The sequence below is a fragment of the Carassius gibelio genome, chromosome B18 (assembly GCF_023724105.1).
Source record: "Carassius gibelio isolate Cgi1373 ecotype wild population from Czech Republic chromosome B18, carGib1.2-hapl.c, whole genome shotgun sequence".
NCBI classification, from domain to species: domain Eukaryota; kingdom Metazoa; phylum Chordata; class Actinopteri; order Cypriniformes; family Cyprinidae; genus Carassius; species Carassius gibelio.
In genome coordinates, this window is record NC_068413.1 from 1,723,988 (window position 1) to 1,740,789 (window position 16,802).

At 41.2% G+C, this 16,802-nt stretch overlaps 1 protein-coding gene across 3 annotated transcripts in view; it reads right to left on the minus strand.

Annotated features, from left to right (window-relative positions):
• Nucleotides 1-16,802, minus strand: part of LOC127977714 (carbohydrate sulfotransferase 8-like) — a 148,139-nt gene that overhangs the window by 108,709 nt on the left and 22,628 nt on the right. For 2 of the 3 annotated variants that reach the window (XM_052582740.1, XM_052582738.1), the window contains exon 2: nt 3,471-3,654. In XM_052582740.1, the coding sequence (XP_052438700.1) occupies nt 3,471-3,630 (160 nt within the window). In that variant the 5' untranslated portion in view covers nt 3,631-3,654. Of the gene's footprint in view, nt 1-3,470; nt 3,658-16,802 lie in introns of all 3 variants that reach the window. The other variant, XM_052582739.1, reaches the window with a different exon arrangement.

The window sequence follows — 16,802 nt, forward strand, 5'->3', positions numbered from 1 at the left end:
TGCACTGACACTGTTTTAGCACAATAAGCCAAGTGAACTAAATCTGGCAAACAAACAAAATATAGTGGCACTATTACCGCTTTCAGTAGCGTGACAGTAGTGTAATGCCATAAAAGGAGGATGCAAATTCATTTTGGTGAATTGGTTTGGATAGTTCAGAATTTGGTTTACATATCATTAAAAAAATTGCGGTCAGTAATAGTTTTTAGAAGAAACTAATGCTTTTATTATTCAAGGATGCATAGAATCAAAATGTGATCAAAAGTGACAGTAAAGCTATTATAATGTTACAGAAGAAACATAAAATACATCACACTTCCCACAAAAATATGAAGTGGCATAAAACTGATAATGAACAGAAATGTTTCTTGAGCATTAAATCAGCATAATAGAATGATTAAAATTTTTAGAATCTTGCAATTTCTTTTTTGATCATATAAATGCAGCCTTGGTGAGCAGAAGAGACTTCTTTCAAAAACCATTAAACAGGGTCTTACTGACCCAGACATGCATGTATTCATCTATCTGAAGAACAGTTTCCAGCATTAGATCTAGAGCACAGAAGATTGTTCAGAAACACTAAAGAGGAACCGAACCGCTGGAGTTCAGCCGCAATGCTTTTATATAACCTTCATTCGCTCCATCAGAAAGGCCGCAGCGATCCTGAGCTCTGGCTGAGAACGGCTTTACAATCCTCCGAACACTTCAGGATAATCCTTTTTTTTTCTTCATTGAAAAATGTGTTTCATTTGAAAATAGTATCAAAGAAAATTCCTTTTCAGTTCCTCAGAGTCTTTGAGGAAAAGCAAATGAGCCAAATTAAATCACACAGAACTCCCTTGACCGGTGAATTTGAGGACTGCCAATGATTAATTTAATATGTTAACACTGCTAAATATATTTATCACAACTGACGCAGTCGCCCAATGTGACACTGTAACCGCTTCAGTTCTGGGTGATTTCTAAAAACTGACAAACATAAAAAATACCCTCATATAAAGAAAGAAAGAAATTACATCCTGCAGCTCTGATGTTTCCTAATCAAAAGTTTCAAAAGATCTCAACAACGTATCAAACTTGCCAAGATGCCAAATGAAGAGATCTTTATGTGAACGCCAACATTTCTCATCAAAAGATCTGAGCTGATTCACACACACACACACACACATGTATACATATATAAATATATATATATATATATATCCTATGTAAACAAGTTATTGTTAACTATGATTTTTATATATTGCACCAACTTTGCATAGATGATAGCACAAAAGACCATTTCACAAAAATAAAAATATAAGTAAACAAACAAATAAATAAACCTTAGGAGTGAGCATGACCCGGGACTTTACTATAACAGTTCACACCCCAAATGTTCAAAGCAAAACTATGCGCTTGACTGTTTTATTTTTATGGCAAAGACTCGCAGCAAAATTACTAAAACTTGAACTAAAATGGAAAAAACAACAACAAAAAAAAAACTATATATGGCACTTAAATTATACTAACACACACCTGAAATTAAAAATCACAAGATAAAAAACTAAAACCATTAAAATAAATCAATAAATTAATTAATAAAAATTACAAGTTACTTGAAATAAAATACAAATTAAATAAAAAAAATTGACATATTAAACTACTAACTAGATATACTAAAATAACTAAAACTTAAATATACATTAAAAAAAATCCTAAAATCAAAATGAGCATAAAAACACACTTAAAAACTATTATTATAAAAATATATATATAAAAAATCCAAATATGAATAAAAATTACACTAAAATAATACTGAATCTTAAACACAAAATTACCAAAAAAAAAAAAATATTCATGATGATAAATGATTTTATAATTTTTTTCAAAAAGTGAATTTGCCCGAAAAAGTGTTAAAACAAGAGGTCAAAGGCAGAGTCGCTCAGATTAATGTGAGTATTATCAGATAAGAGCGCTCATCCACAGCCTGTGTGTTCATATCTGTGGTTTTGTTCTCTCATTTTGGCTAAACAGAAGCACAAACCTGCATCCGTACAGCAGGAGTCCTTCTGCAAGCCTAAAACTAAGAAAGCAGCCGTTTCCCGCGGTACACAATCACTGGTGATGTGCGACAGCAGCCAAGATTTCTCACGCTGTGTGTGTTTCTACTGCTCAAAAGTTTGCAAACAGATCTCACAAATGACAGACAGAACGACAGACATCACATGCCTGTGCAATCATAACAAACTCAAAAAATATCAATGAATGCCAAAACTAACCAATCACAATCAAGTATTCCAGAGTCACCTAATGCATCTATTCACCCATTTGATTCAAATCTGAACAACTATCCTGTTGTTTGTTTTGTTTATTAGACGTGTTACTGACCACAGATGCACCTAAAGCCTCTCGCCAACACTGAAGTGCTCCATATACAACACTGATCCAAAATTAACGCTTGCCAAAAGCCACATGAAAAGTCAAATGTGCTTTGTAGAGTAAACAAAATGTTTCTGGCCTGCTGGCTAGGAATGATGATCTGAAGCAAAACAAATCAAAGAGTAACTTTTGAGCATCGTTGAACAAATATCATCACCCTTTCAAACTAGAAAGACATTAACCCTGTAAAGTCTACTGGATATGCAAATTTAAGGCCTTTGCACTTCATGCGTTTTTTTGTTTGTTTGTTTGTTTTTTACAGATTTTTAGAGAGGAATCTACTTGGGACTTCATCTCTCAATCATCATTCTGTTGCATTACATTATATGTTTTGATCATCAACCTAAGACACATTATTGGAGATATAGAGTGGAAACTTTATATTGTATTTATAACATGTTATCTGCTGTATTGGAACTTCATTACTCTTTGTCCATATAAATATCAGCATATGCACTAACATGATTTTTTTTTTCTTCTTGGTTCAGTCTGAGCTGATTTCCCCTCCATATTCTCACTATCAGACTCCACAAGCCAAAAAAGCCTTATGGATCAAATATGATACTCAGAAACACACAAACCCTTACCCCTACACACACATGCAAACGTTAATATTTTACACACACATAATAAATAGATAAATAAATCTGTGGTGACACATTCTACCACCAAAAATGAAAATAAGAGCAAAATCATGATGGCTGTGGATGTTTTTGTGACAGATGGTGTTGCACTGAGACTGGCTGCTGTACGAGTGACACAGCGCTAAATCTGCAGGACAAATCAGCTAGAGAACACAAATATATGCATTTTTAATGTGACAATATAAAATAGAGTTCCATGGCTGGCAAAATTTATTTGCAGCACTATTTTCCCAATTCACAAGTCTTGCATACCCTGTGTGCAACCCTCAAACCACATTCATTTTTATCCTGAAGTCCAAAACTATAATCTTCTCCAAAACACGACGAAAGCTTGGGAAAAACAGCTCACAGTCTGAATGCATTCATGGTGTTGACGGTCGACCATAATTGACCGTTTCTTCCTACCTGGAGCCTGCTGAAGCACCATATCGGACAGATCCTGCAGGTGGATGAAGAGAACGAGTCCTCCGATCCCAAACAGCAGAAGAAACCAGAAGGAGCAGGGCGGCTTGCAGACAGACACCCGCAACCTCCTCCGACCGCGAAGAAAATCCACGAAGAGCATCACAGCTCAGAACCGAACACGCTCCTGCTGAAAGACAGAGAAACACAGATCGTGAACTCATCTTCAATTACAGAAGATGAAAAATTAAATGATGTTGTTTTTGTATTTTGATGCATGCATTTAGCTGAGGCATTTATCAAAAGAATCTATAATGCATTCAAGTTCTTGCATTCCCTGGGAATAGGACCTATATGACCTTGGTGTTACAGGAATGATGCAAAAAGCTTACGTCAATATTATAACTGCACTTCAGACGTGCAGAAGCATTTTTAACCCTGCAAATATAAATAGTATGAAAAAATCTTAAGACAGCATATGCATTTGTGATATTTGAGCCATCAGATGTTTTTGACTCACATAGTCAGAAAATGAAGGAAAAACCTGCATTTTTAATTCAGAGACTCAAACCGAGCAAAATATGCAGTTTGGTGCAGATTCTGCTATTTATGCAGACAAAAGTGATGAAATTCTGATTGCAATGTAAATAAGTGAAATTTCACTTACATAAAATGACATAATATCAGTTGTCACTCGATATCTCCAATAATATGTTTTAGTAAAATGAGATTGAAGATAATAAGATTGCAGCGATAGTAAGATTAATAAATAAACATTCCTCAAAAGATGTGAGATGTTGGCAAGGTTTGGCAAGATCATTCCTCCACTGAGGAACGGTTAAAGTAAAGCAAAAGTAAAGTAAAGAATTGAGATTAACTGATTTTAGATTCACCAAAAAAAAAAAAAAAAAAAAAAATTAAGTGTGGATAATCAAGTAAAGCCGAGCTGATGGAAACAATATGAAACAATATGAAAATATCAACCTAAATAAATCACAATAAATCAGTAGTTAAACCCTGAATTTGTGCAGACGTTCAGGGCAGAAAATCTCAGCTCATCAGGAGGAGTTTTAGGATTCATTCTGACATGCATCTCCGAAAAACATCAATGCAGCTGCAATCTTAAAAAATCAACACCACCATCTGATGCATTGCACGTCTCTGAGAGGTGCATGTCTGTTCTGAGGATAATATCACTTCGTGTTCCTCAGAGTGTAAAAAAACGGCTCATTAGCTCCGCTCTGGACGAGAGACTGACAGGAAGAAGCGGGGTGACACTATTTATTTTACCTGATCTCAGAACAGACCGTAATCAGGTGAGAGGCTGCAGATGCAGACGTGTTCAAGTGTGATTGATTCATATGTTCTGTCCTACTTCTGCTTATAGTTACTGAGGGAAAAACAAGGTTGGGTGCATTATTGATGTACTAACACAAAAACACAGACATAAATTCACTACAGAATTCTGTGCATGCATGCTTTTAGTGTGCAATCATTTACCACACAGAGCAATGCATTTATTTGATTTACATCTCTCTAATTGACTCGTTAGGTGATCTCACTTCCAAAAGTTACACAAAATGCAATAAAAATGAAAAATAACTACTTGTTTGTGGTAATAACTGGATGCCACCCAATGATTTAAACATGAGGTCATTTGATAACTACGTTTTGAATGACAAATCAGTGCATGCTGCATGAATGCTTTGCATGGATTTTTTATTTTTTATTATAAGTTGGAGAGACTTTGTAATATGCAAGTACTTTTGTTGGTGGAGTGAAAACATGCATATAATTCATTTGAATGCATTCATAAATTTCCGAATATGATATTGCACAGGAAATTTAATTCAGAATGGTGTAATAACGTGCAGATGTTAAAGTGGTTTTCACTGCGAGAATGTCGTTCTCATTGCGTTAAGCAGGAATTTTATTACCCCGCTGTTGTATGCATAATTATAGCAGGTTTTCTGAGAGAATTAATATTCCGGAGCAGAATGAGGCTCGTTAGTGTGTGAGTCTCATTAGAGAACCTGTCACAGCGTGAGACACAGCTTACCAGGGAAACAAGATGACAAGGAAACAGGAGGAACAACCACAACATGTTTGAAGAGAGAGAAAATCTATCACACAAAATGCATTTTAATACGATGCAAAAAAAAAAATATTAAAATCTTAGAATCTTAAAAAAAAAGGTCAAAGTCAAAAGTGTCTTTTTATCCAAAATGTTTTACACGCATCTTGCATCTTGACTTTTTTTTAATCTCACAACTGTATATATCTTATATCTCACAAAATTTTGAATTCGTATCTCCCAATTCTAAATTTATGTCTTGCAATTTTGAGTTTATATCTCAATTGTGAATTTATATCTTGTTATTCTGAGTTTATATCTCATAATTTGAGTTTATATCTTGTTATTCTGAGTTTATATCTCATAATTTGAGTTTATATCTTGTTATTCTGAGTTTATATCTCATAATTTGAGTTTATATCTTGTTATTCTGAGTTTATATCTCATAATTTGAGTTTATATCTGTCATGATCCTGCCCTTGTGTCCTTGATTTTTCCTAGTCTTGAGGCAGGATCATGACAGACCCGTGTTTTGTGTACAAGCGCATGGCCTTGTCTTTGGGCCATGTGCTTGTGTTGTCTCGTTCCCTTGCCCCGCCCCCCTTGTTATCCTAGTCGTGTCGTGATTGTCCTATCTGTAACACCTGTCGTGTCTTAATTGTTCCCCCTATTTAGATCTCCTAGTGTGCTCTGTCCTGCGTCGGTTCATTGTGTTTCTCAGATGTGTTCTACTTATGTGATCGTGTGTGAGATTGTGCTGTACCCTCTGAAGTCCTTGTATTACCGTGAGTGTTTGTAGTTAGTGTCAAGAGTTTGTTTGTCTTATCAATCCTGCCCTGTTAAGTTGTTTAGTTCCTGCCCTAGCTGTTGTTTTCCCCCTCGTGGGTTTTGTTTTCCCCTTTTTGTAATAAACCCTTTGTTTGAGAATCCCTGTCTGCACCTGAGTTCCTCCCTTGCCTAAACCTGACAGAATGAACCGACCAAGAAGGAACTCAGCAGGCAGGAGGTCCTCCGAGCTCCAACACCTGTTGGAGTTCCGGAGGCAGTGCTGGATGTCATCCCCCACAGACAGGAAGGGGGTCACCCTCCCATACTCGCCCGAGGGGGAGTGGATCCTCCAGAATTATGCCCGGCTGTGGGAGAGCCTCTCCCAGGAGGAGCCACAGAGGTCCCCACCTACCCAGCTGCCGGCGATCCCGGAGGGTCGTGTCCTGGCCGTGGCAACCCTGGGGGGTCAGTCAAGCCCCTCCCAGAGTCCTGAGGTGCCCTCCTCAGCCAGCAGTCTCCCCATGAAACGAGGGAGACTGTTTTCATGGGAGTCAACTTCTGAGTCTTCGGCGTCCGAGACTGCCCTGCCCGAGACCAAACTCCCCCAACCCGCCTCTGACCCAGCTGTGGCCTCTGCACCGCGCCCAAGGAGGAAGAGGAGGAAGAGGGGGCCTGCCGGTCCTGTGACCCTGTCTCCTCCCGAGTCAGCAGCGGTGAGCGTGCCCGTGCCAGCAGCGGTGAGCGCTGGCGTGCCCGTGCCAGCAGCGGAGAGAGCTGGCGTGCCCGTGCCAGCAGCGGTGAGCGCTGGCGTGCCCGTGCCAGCAGCGGTGAGCGCTGGCGTGCCCGTGCCAGCAGCGGTGAGCGCTGGCGTGCCCGTGCCAGCAGCGGAGAGAGCTGGCGTGCCCGAGCCAGCAGCGGTGAGCGTGCCCGAGCCAGCAGCGGTGGGCGTGCCCGAGCCAGCAGCGGTGAGCGTGCCCGAGCCAGCAGCAGTGAGCGTGGCCGAGCCAGCAGGGGTGAGCGCTAGCGTGCCCGAGCCGGGAAAGAAAGCTGTATGCAAGTCGGCAGTCGTGAGAGCGGAGGAGAGAGCCGCGGCCGACTCTGCAGCAAAGACTCTTGTACAGTCGGTTTCATCTCATAAGGAGATGCCTATTGTCCTAGCTGCTAAAGCATTTTCTGATTATTTGTCCCGTCTTGTCCAAATTTTAGAAATCCCCGTCAGTCCTGTCTTGTCCCCTGACCCTGTCCCCAGAAGTCCCAAATGTCCAGCCGTTGTCTCCCCGTGTCCTGTTGATGTGGCCCCGTGTCCTGTTGATGTTGTCCCCCCGTGTCCTGTTGATGTTGTCCCCCCGTGTCCTGTTGATGTTGTCCCCCCGTGTCCAGTAGATGTTGTCCCCCCGTGTCCAGTAGATGTTGTTCCCCCGTGTCCAGCTGTCGTCTCCCCGCGTCCTGTAAGTCTTGCCCCGCGTCCCGTAAGTCTTGCCCCGCGTCCCGTAAGTGTTGCCCCGCGTCCCTTGTCTGCTCCTGTCATGTCCCCTGTCAGTTGTCCTGAGACCCCTCCCCGCCCCTCACCACCCAGACCTGCCCGTACCCCCCGTCGTCAGCCTTCGTCCTGTCCTCCTAAGATTCCTACCCCACCCCCCCGCCCTGGTCTGTCCCCCATGAACTTTGTGGTCCCGCCCCCTCCCCTTCCCTGTTTGTTTTTTTTGTTATGTCACCCTAACCCTGCCATTGTGTTTTCATGTTTGCCTTTGTTATTATTAGTCATGTCTTGTTGGTTTGTGTCTGTGTCCCAGTCTGTCATGTCAGTCATGTCCCGTGTTTGATGTTCCCTTGAGGAGCGTCTGGAAGCCGCTCCTTAAGGGAGGGGTTCTGTCATGATCCTGCCCTTGTGTCCTTGATTTTTCCTAGTCTTGAGGCAGGATCATGACAGACCCGTGTTTTGTGTACAAGCGCATGGCCTTGTCTTTGGGCCATGTGCTTGTGTTGTCTCGTTCCCTTGCCCCGCCCCCCTTGTTATCCTAGTCGTGTCGTGATTGTCCTATCTGTAACACCTGTCGTGTCTTAATTGTTCCCCCTATTTAGATCTCCTAGTGTGCTCTGTCCTGCGTCGGTTCATTGTGTTTCTCAGATGTGTTCTACTTATGTGATCGTGTGTGAGATTGTGCTGTACCCTCTGAAGTCCTTGTATTACCGTGAGTGTTTGTAGTTAGTGTCAAGAGTTTGTTTGTCTTATCAATCCTGCCCTGTTAAGTTGTTTAGTTCCTGCCCTAGCTGTTGTTTTCCCCCTCGTGGGTTTTGTTTTCCCCTTTTTGTAATAAACCCTTTGTTTGAGAATCCCTGTCTGCACCTGAGTTCCTCCCTTGCCTAAACCTGACAATATCTTGTTATTCTGAGTTTATATATCTCAATCTATATCACATAGTTTTGAGTTTACTGTATATCTCACCCTTTTTCTCAGAATTGTGGCTTTATTTATTCATATTGACATGTTAAAATCTTGATTGTTAAAACATGTCTTTTCTGTTTGCAATTGCGGGAAAGTGCAAAATAAGAAAAAATCAACTCAAAAAGTATTAGCACTTTTATTACTGCTATATTTAAACAAAAGGTAGAACACAATAATCATTTTCAGCTCCACAAAAAGTCATTTTTTACATCAAAACTGCTCAAAATGTGTTTTTGTGATGGCTATTGTCTTGCATTGTGTAAAGCTGAGTGCTTGTTTTTACGAAATCTTAGCAAGTGTATTTTGTCTTGATCCTCTGTCGGATTTTCTGCAGTGTATGCAAATGAGCAAACGGTCAGGTCGTCTCTAAGATAATGAGAAAATACAGTAGAAGCCGGAGGATGTTGCCATAGTGATTTGATGTTGCAGAGCATCTACAGTCCACAAATAAATGGACATGAGCTGTAAATGTCTAATTTTACATAAAGTTTGCTCCATCAGCCACATCTGACAGTGCTGAGACATCTTCTTTCATACTGGAGAGACTAAAAACTAAAAGCTGCAGACTTGCATCTTCTGAACAATACATTTCAATATTTACCAATGCATTTTTAAAATAAACATCAATAAAAGTTGCATTCATTAACTTTAATTAATGCACTGTGAGCTAAAACGAACAAATCAGTATTATCAATGAAAGCTTAAACTATTAAAACATTTTGTTCATTGAAATAAAGCTAAAATAAAATATACTGCACATTTTAGATGAAAAACTTATTTTAGCTAGTTGCAAAGGGAACATTTCTCATTTTTATTTATTTAAGTTGAAACACTAAACACCAACAACAACTATAGTAATATATAAAAAAAGTATAATAATTACAAAAGCCCCAAAAAATTACAAAAAATGTAACCAAAAATTTAAATACAAACTGAAAGTATAAAATTAAAGTTATTCAAAATATTAATAAAAACTAAAACAGTATATAAATAAAACTAAAATAACACTTGGACAAACGAGGAACAATTATATTTGACTAAACATTAAGAAAGATTAATAAATGCTTAAAAATCTAATCTTCATTATTAAAGTGCATTGTTATTTTATGCCTTATATCTAATGTTAAAAAAACTTTATTGTAATGTTTTTTTTAATATTTTAAATAAGAAGAGAAAAATACCAAATGCACCTTTAAACCCTAAATATTCCAAAATAATAAAACCATGCATAGAAATAATAATAATTCAACAAGTTCAACTGTTTTACTATTTGTTTGGGTCTTTGTGGATGGAAACGGACACACACACACACACACGCGCGCGCACACACACACACACATACACACAAAATCACAGGTTTCTTTTCTTGACAAACACAATGCATTGACGTGAATTTCTCTCTTCAGATCCATCTGAATAATTGCAGGGCTGAACATAATCTTAATTATAGTTTAAATAAATTGAAAGCAGGCTTTAACACACAATTGTGTTCATGTCTTCAGGTCTTTTATTCTTGCGTGTGTGTGTGTGTGTCCGTGTGTGAGTATTCAACCTTCAATCGATTTCCTATAGCCTCTATATTTGAGCGCACGTCTCTGATGCTCCTCTGAATGAATGCTGTGTTTTGCTCAATGTCCTTCAGCTGGAGAGGATTCATAAACAAAGTTTACGGTTTTCTCTGGAGACACTGTGTTGTGTTTCAGTGTCTGCAAAGACATCTTTGTCTGTGAGGAGTGTATTTGCTATCATTGCTGTAGCCTTTATTAACCTTCATTAAATAACTGCATGATTTTGCCTACAAACAGAATAAAACAATAAAAAATAAATACATACTTAAGTTCAAAAATCTGCATTTGTTTGACCAAAAATACCATAAAAATTGTGAAATATTATTATGATTTAATATAGCTGTTTTCTATGCGAATATATTGTAAATTGTAATTTATTTCTGTGATCAAAGCTGAATTTTCAGTGTCACATCATCTTCAGAAATCATTCTAATATGCTGCTCACATTTCTGATCAGTGTTGAGTTTTCGGATACAAAACTATATACAGTATATCCAAAAATTCAACAATAATAATAATAATAATAATAATAATTTTAATTAATATATTTCTTAAGAATATTTTTAAAGAATAAATAAGCATTTAAAAATAAAAAAGTAAAAAAAATAATTAAATATGTAATACAGCAAATAAATAATAAAATGATAAATAAAAGTAAAAAAATTCATATTAAGTGCAAATAAATAAATATATAAACATAAAAATAAGCAGAACAAGCAGAAAAATATTCACAAATAACAAAATAGATAAATAAATAAATACATTTACAAAAAAAATAAATTAACAATAAAAATACGATTGTCACATATTAATAGAACATTATCTTCTTTGATTAAGGAAAGATATTCTAGGTGCAGAAACATGACATAAATTAAATTGAATTAAATGTATGCATTTAGCAGATGCTATTCTCCAAAGTGACTTAAAGTGCATTTAGTCTATCAATTTTTAGCCTAAATGCAGTGCTCTACAGGAACACATAAGACAATAAAGACATAAGACAATAAATACGGAAAATTCCACTAAGATTCAACATTACAGTAGATACGAATGAATACACATATGCTGCTTGATATCACACACACACGATCTGTGTCTGATCAAGGTTTCGTGTAAACAGTGTCAAAGCTGCTTTAATTTAGAGCTTCTGCCTCAAAACAATCTGTTGCTCCTCGCAGGACCTTGTGTTTTATGACCGTTCTGACTGATTTACAGCGTTAGATAAATCTATGCCTTCCCTCAGACGATATAAAAGCACATCCAGCATCAATACAGCTTAAGATGACATATGTAGGGATCCGTAAAGAGCCACACCACACTAAACCTCAACAAACCTACTGTACTAAAACTGACATAGAAATATACAGCTAGCGGCTTTACAGCATCCACTGCGTGCTTTCCTTTCTGTTTGTATTTATAGCCAACAAATGGCTTCTCTGACCTCCAGCACACAAACCATTTCAGCTATGAGCAGAATCAATGTGCTTTGTTTGGTTAATTATACCCTGAACAGAGCGACAGTACGGAGCAGAGCGGGATCGATCCGAGACTTCCAGCACCAGTTCACACGAGCGCAGAGTTCAGTTCAGGGAATCATGGGAAATCAGAGGAATTAGAATTACACTGTGTTTAGAGCAACATCTATTGATTACTAAATTTAATCAAGGCGTTTTTAAATACCACTAAACCAGATTAGCAATTAGGAATGATACAAACAAACAAACAAATAAATAAATAAGCTTAGTATTAAACAGGAAAGGGAGATCAATTATAAATACAAGTATTTAAATAAATTAATTGTTATTAGAGCTATAAAAAATAAAAAATATATATAAATGAATATATATATATATCAATAAATATATATATATATATATATATATATATATATATATATATATATATATCAATAAATATTAATAATTCAACCTATAAAAATTATATAAAATAAATGCTTAGGTAAATAAAGTAATAGATATAAGCAAATAAATAAAGAATCTTACAGATAAAATGTTATTAGAACTAAATTAAAATTATATCAAGTAAAATAATAATACAAAATAATATAAAGTAAAAAAAAATATATAATATATAAGAATGCATATTCCCAAATACAAAAATGCATTTAAATAATATCCAAGTAAATCAATAAATAAACATTACAATATTACCAAATTATTTATTTGTATAAATAAGGAAAATAATAAGCAAGCCATCTTTATACCATTTTAATACCAGCTTCACGGTATTAAACAGGAAAGAAAGAAAAAATATAAATACATCATAATACATAACAAAATAAAAAGTTATTAGATCAAAAGACTTAATTAAATAGATTGTGAATAAATATAAAGTTAATAAACAACCATATAAATACAAACAAATAGGTAAATAAATGTAAGAATGAACAATTATTACCAAAAAATACAAATAATTGTTTTAAATATGTAAATAATAAAATAAAATCCAAGTAAATAAATAAACTGTATATATAAACCAAAAATTAAAAATAAATCTTATTAGTAATAAATATATATATTAAGCAGAAAATTTAAATGATGTACAAATATAAGCAAAATATTAATATATTAGCTAATGCAGTATATAGATATTCTATTGGAGTTTGCCTGTGCAAAGGTCACTATGACTTTATGGTGTTGCTACAGATGCTGTGTAGTTAATAGAGAGTTCTGGTTTGTTACTAAGGGTGTTCTGGATATTTGCTTCCCATCTCAAGATTGAACAGAATAAGAGACACAGATGTCATATATGACTATATTTATTACTGAAGATGTGACTCACGTTGTAAAACAGCTGCAGGAATCAGAGGTGAACGGCCAGTCCTTGACCTCTGTAACACAGCAGCTCTTTGCTGATAGAGGATTTTCTCTGCAGACAGGTCTAGTATAGATCTGATGTATTAATGCAGCAATATTAAACTGCTTTGGGCTCCAGTGTCACAGATCATTAGCCGAACCTGGACCCACACAACTATCGCTGCAGCTTCTTTCCTTTTACTCTGCCTTAGTTTGTGCTGATAGCTAATGCATCAAACAACTAACAGTATTAAACTGCAGTAACTCAATTATCAAACACCTGATATTCAAAAATGTCTTTGCAAATCTTTATTAAGTGAAAAAAAAAGAAAGTAGAAAAGACAAAATTATATGTCATTGATTAATTAATTTAATTAAGACATTTTAAATGCATGCAACTAAACCCATGTTCCCTATCTGTCGGTCACTACGAGTTATGTCGACCGACAAATGGGGTCTCACTTGGGAGGCCAATCATCTCTGATTTTAAGAGAAAACGCCAATGAAATTGGCAAGTGGATTAACACACCTGAGCCACTCCCCGTGCCAGCGGGTATAAATAGGGCGACAGGTGCATCCACTCATTAGATTTTTGCTTCGGAGCCGAGTAGTGGATGAAGAAACCTCTACAAAGCCATCATCTTTGTTTTGTTCTAACTGTTCCTGGTCGGTGTGACGGCGCATTACAGCGGTGTCCCTGCGAGTCGGCGATTCCCCTGGGCGCTTCGGCTAAAAGAGACAGTTCTAAAAGAGCAAATCACGGACGATTCGCGTCTTTTTCAAGATGCCGTTTCGTCCGTGTCCTTCTGGATGCGGTCGTTTCCTGTCTTCGGTTGACGGTCACGAGCGTTGTCTGCAGTGTCTGGGCGTCCAACACGCTGAGGCTGCGCTCGTGGATGATTCATGCGTCTACTGTGGGCGTATGAACATGGCAGCGCTGCGATCGCGTCTCTCACTCCTCAAGGGGAGTGCAGCAGACCCCTCTGTCGCCACCCGTCCCGGTCTCTCTGGCTCGAGGCGCTCTGGGAGATCTGAGGATCACAGTGAGAGCTTCTCCGCCGGGCCACGCCCCACGGACCTCTCACTCCTCACGCAGCGACTGTCCCGTGCAGCTGCCGATTGATTCTGCTGGGCCGTCTCACAGCGGTCCCAGCGTGTCTTTCGGTGCGCCGCCCGAAGACCAGATGTCGATTGCTGCATCGGGGGATGGGTTATCGACCTCTGAGGATGAAGGTTCGGCGGGGCTGCCCCCCTCGGGTGTTGTCGCTGCTGCCGAATCGGACTTGGAGTTGTCGGCCATGCTTGCCCGGGCAGCCGTGAGTATCGGACTGGAGGTGACTACACCGCCCAGTCCCGAGCCCTCACGGCTGGATGATTGGTTTCTCGGCGCGGGACGCGGCTCACAACCTCGTTCTGCTCCGGTGCCTTTCTTCCCGGAGGTGCATGAAGAGGTGACGAAGTCGTGGACGGCCCCTTTCACGGCCAGAAGCCGCTCTTCTCCCTCTTCCATCCTCACCACCCTCGATGGCGGGGCAGCCAGGGGGTACGTAGAGGTTCCCCAGGTGGAGAGGGCGGTTGCGGTGCACTTGTGCCCACAAAACGCCGCCACTTGGAGGAATCATCCGCGCCTCCCGTCCAAGGCCTGTAAGCTGACGGCCGCACTCGCTGCCAAGGCCTACAGTGCTGCGGGCCAAGCTGCCTCTGCCCTGCATGCCATGGCTATCCTGCAGGTACACCAAGCCAAGGCACTCAAAGCCATGCACGAGGGTGGTACCGACCCGGGGTTGATGCAGGAGCTGCGCACGGCGACCGACTTCGCCTTACGGGCAACGAAGGTCACGGCGCGGTCCCTCGGGAAGGCGATGTCCACGCTGGTGGTCCAGGAGCGGCATCTCTGGCTGAACCTGGCTGAGATGAGGGACATGGACAAAGCGCGCTTTCTCGACGCCCCCATCTCCCAGGCAGGCCTGTTCGGCGACACTGTCGAGGACTTTGCCCAGAAGTTCTCGGCGGTACAGAAGCAGACTGAGGCCATCCAGCACATCCTGCCCCGACGTGTCTCTCCGGCTGCCACCGTTCCGTCGCGGGTAGCGCCTCAGCCTGCTCGTCGCCGTGGGCGCCCCCCTGCGTCCTCTACGCCAGCTCCGCCCCGTGCTGAGAGTTCTTCGAGGCCGGCGCGTCGAGCCCCGCGCAGGAGAGCGGCGCCCCCCGTGTCACTCCCGGCTGCGAAGTCCTCCAAGAAGTCGACCAAGCGGCCCTGACACGGGCAACTCGGAGATGCGGAGAACTGCTCTTCAGGAGATGGCGAAGACAGCGCCACTCCTTCCCCCGGAGGAGGGCCGGGCGGAGAATCTTCAGTTTCTGTTTTGTTCTGTTCCGCCACTGGCCGGACGGCCAGTGGTACCCACATTTTCAATAAAAGAGCAAATTCTCCTTCCTCCGAGTTGCAAGGCTCGTGGCTTGATAATGAGCGACGCACAGCTTCCTCACTCTCACCCACGACGCCCCCTTTCGCCAGCGGCCAAGAGGTCGCGGTTCGGAGACGCAACGCCTCTCCACGCGTCTCTGGCCAGTTCCTCCGGGAACACGAGGAGTGTGGTTGCGATGACCCAGGACGCAGTGCCTTCTGGGCCTTCCGGCACGACTCCCCATCGCTGCACCACTGCGGGTATGTCGACTGTCCCTTTGGTGCCACTTGTACGGTATCTGGGAGCGTGGCTTGCGCTGCCCAACCCGTCACGCTGGCTCATCCGGACGGTTCGACTCGGCTATGCGATTCAATTCGCCCGGCGACCCCCCAAGTTCAATGGCGTACTCGAGACTTCGGTGGCAGTCCAGGACGCCCCTGTCTTGCGCGAGGAGATTGCTGTCCTCCTGGCGAAGGATGCAATCGAGCCGGTCCCTCCAGCCGAGATGAGGACGGGGTTTTACAGCCCTTACTTCATCGTGCCCAAGAAGAGCGGTGGCCTTCGACCTATCCTGGATCTGCGAGTCTTGAATCGGGCCCTACACAAGCTCCCGTTCAGGATGTTGACGCAGAAACGCATTATCAAATGCGTCCAGCCCCAGGACTGGTTTGCAGCGATCGACCTGAAAGACGCGTACTTTCATGTCTCTATCCTCCCTCGTCACAGACCGTTCCTGCGCTTTGCTTTCGAGGGTCAGGCATGGCAGTACAAGGTCCTCCCCTTCGGGCTCTCCCTGTCCCCCCGTGTCTTCACGAAGGTCGCGGAGGGCGCCCTTGCCCCACTTTGGGAAGTGGGCATCAGGATCCTCAACTATCTCGACGACTGGCTCATTATGGCCCGGTCCCGAGAAGAGTTGTGCGATCACAGGGACTTCGTGCTTCGGCACCTCAGTCAGTTGGGGCTTCAGGTCAACCGAGAGAAGAGCAAGCTCTCCCCTGTGCAGAGAATCTCTTATCTCGGTATGGAGTTAGACTCGGTGAGTATGACGGCACGTCTCACCAGCGAGCGTGCCCACTCAGTGCTGAACTGCCTGAGTTCCTTCAGAGGCAGGACAGTGGTACCGCTGAAACACTTTCAGAGGCTCCTGGGGCATATGGCATCCGCAGCCGCAGTCACGCCGCTCGGGTTGCTTCATATGAGACCACTTCAGCACTGGTTACACTCCCGAGTCCCGAGATGGGCATGGCGCCGCGGT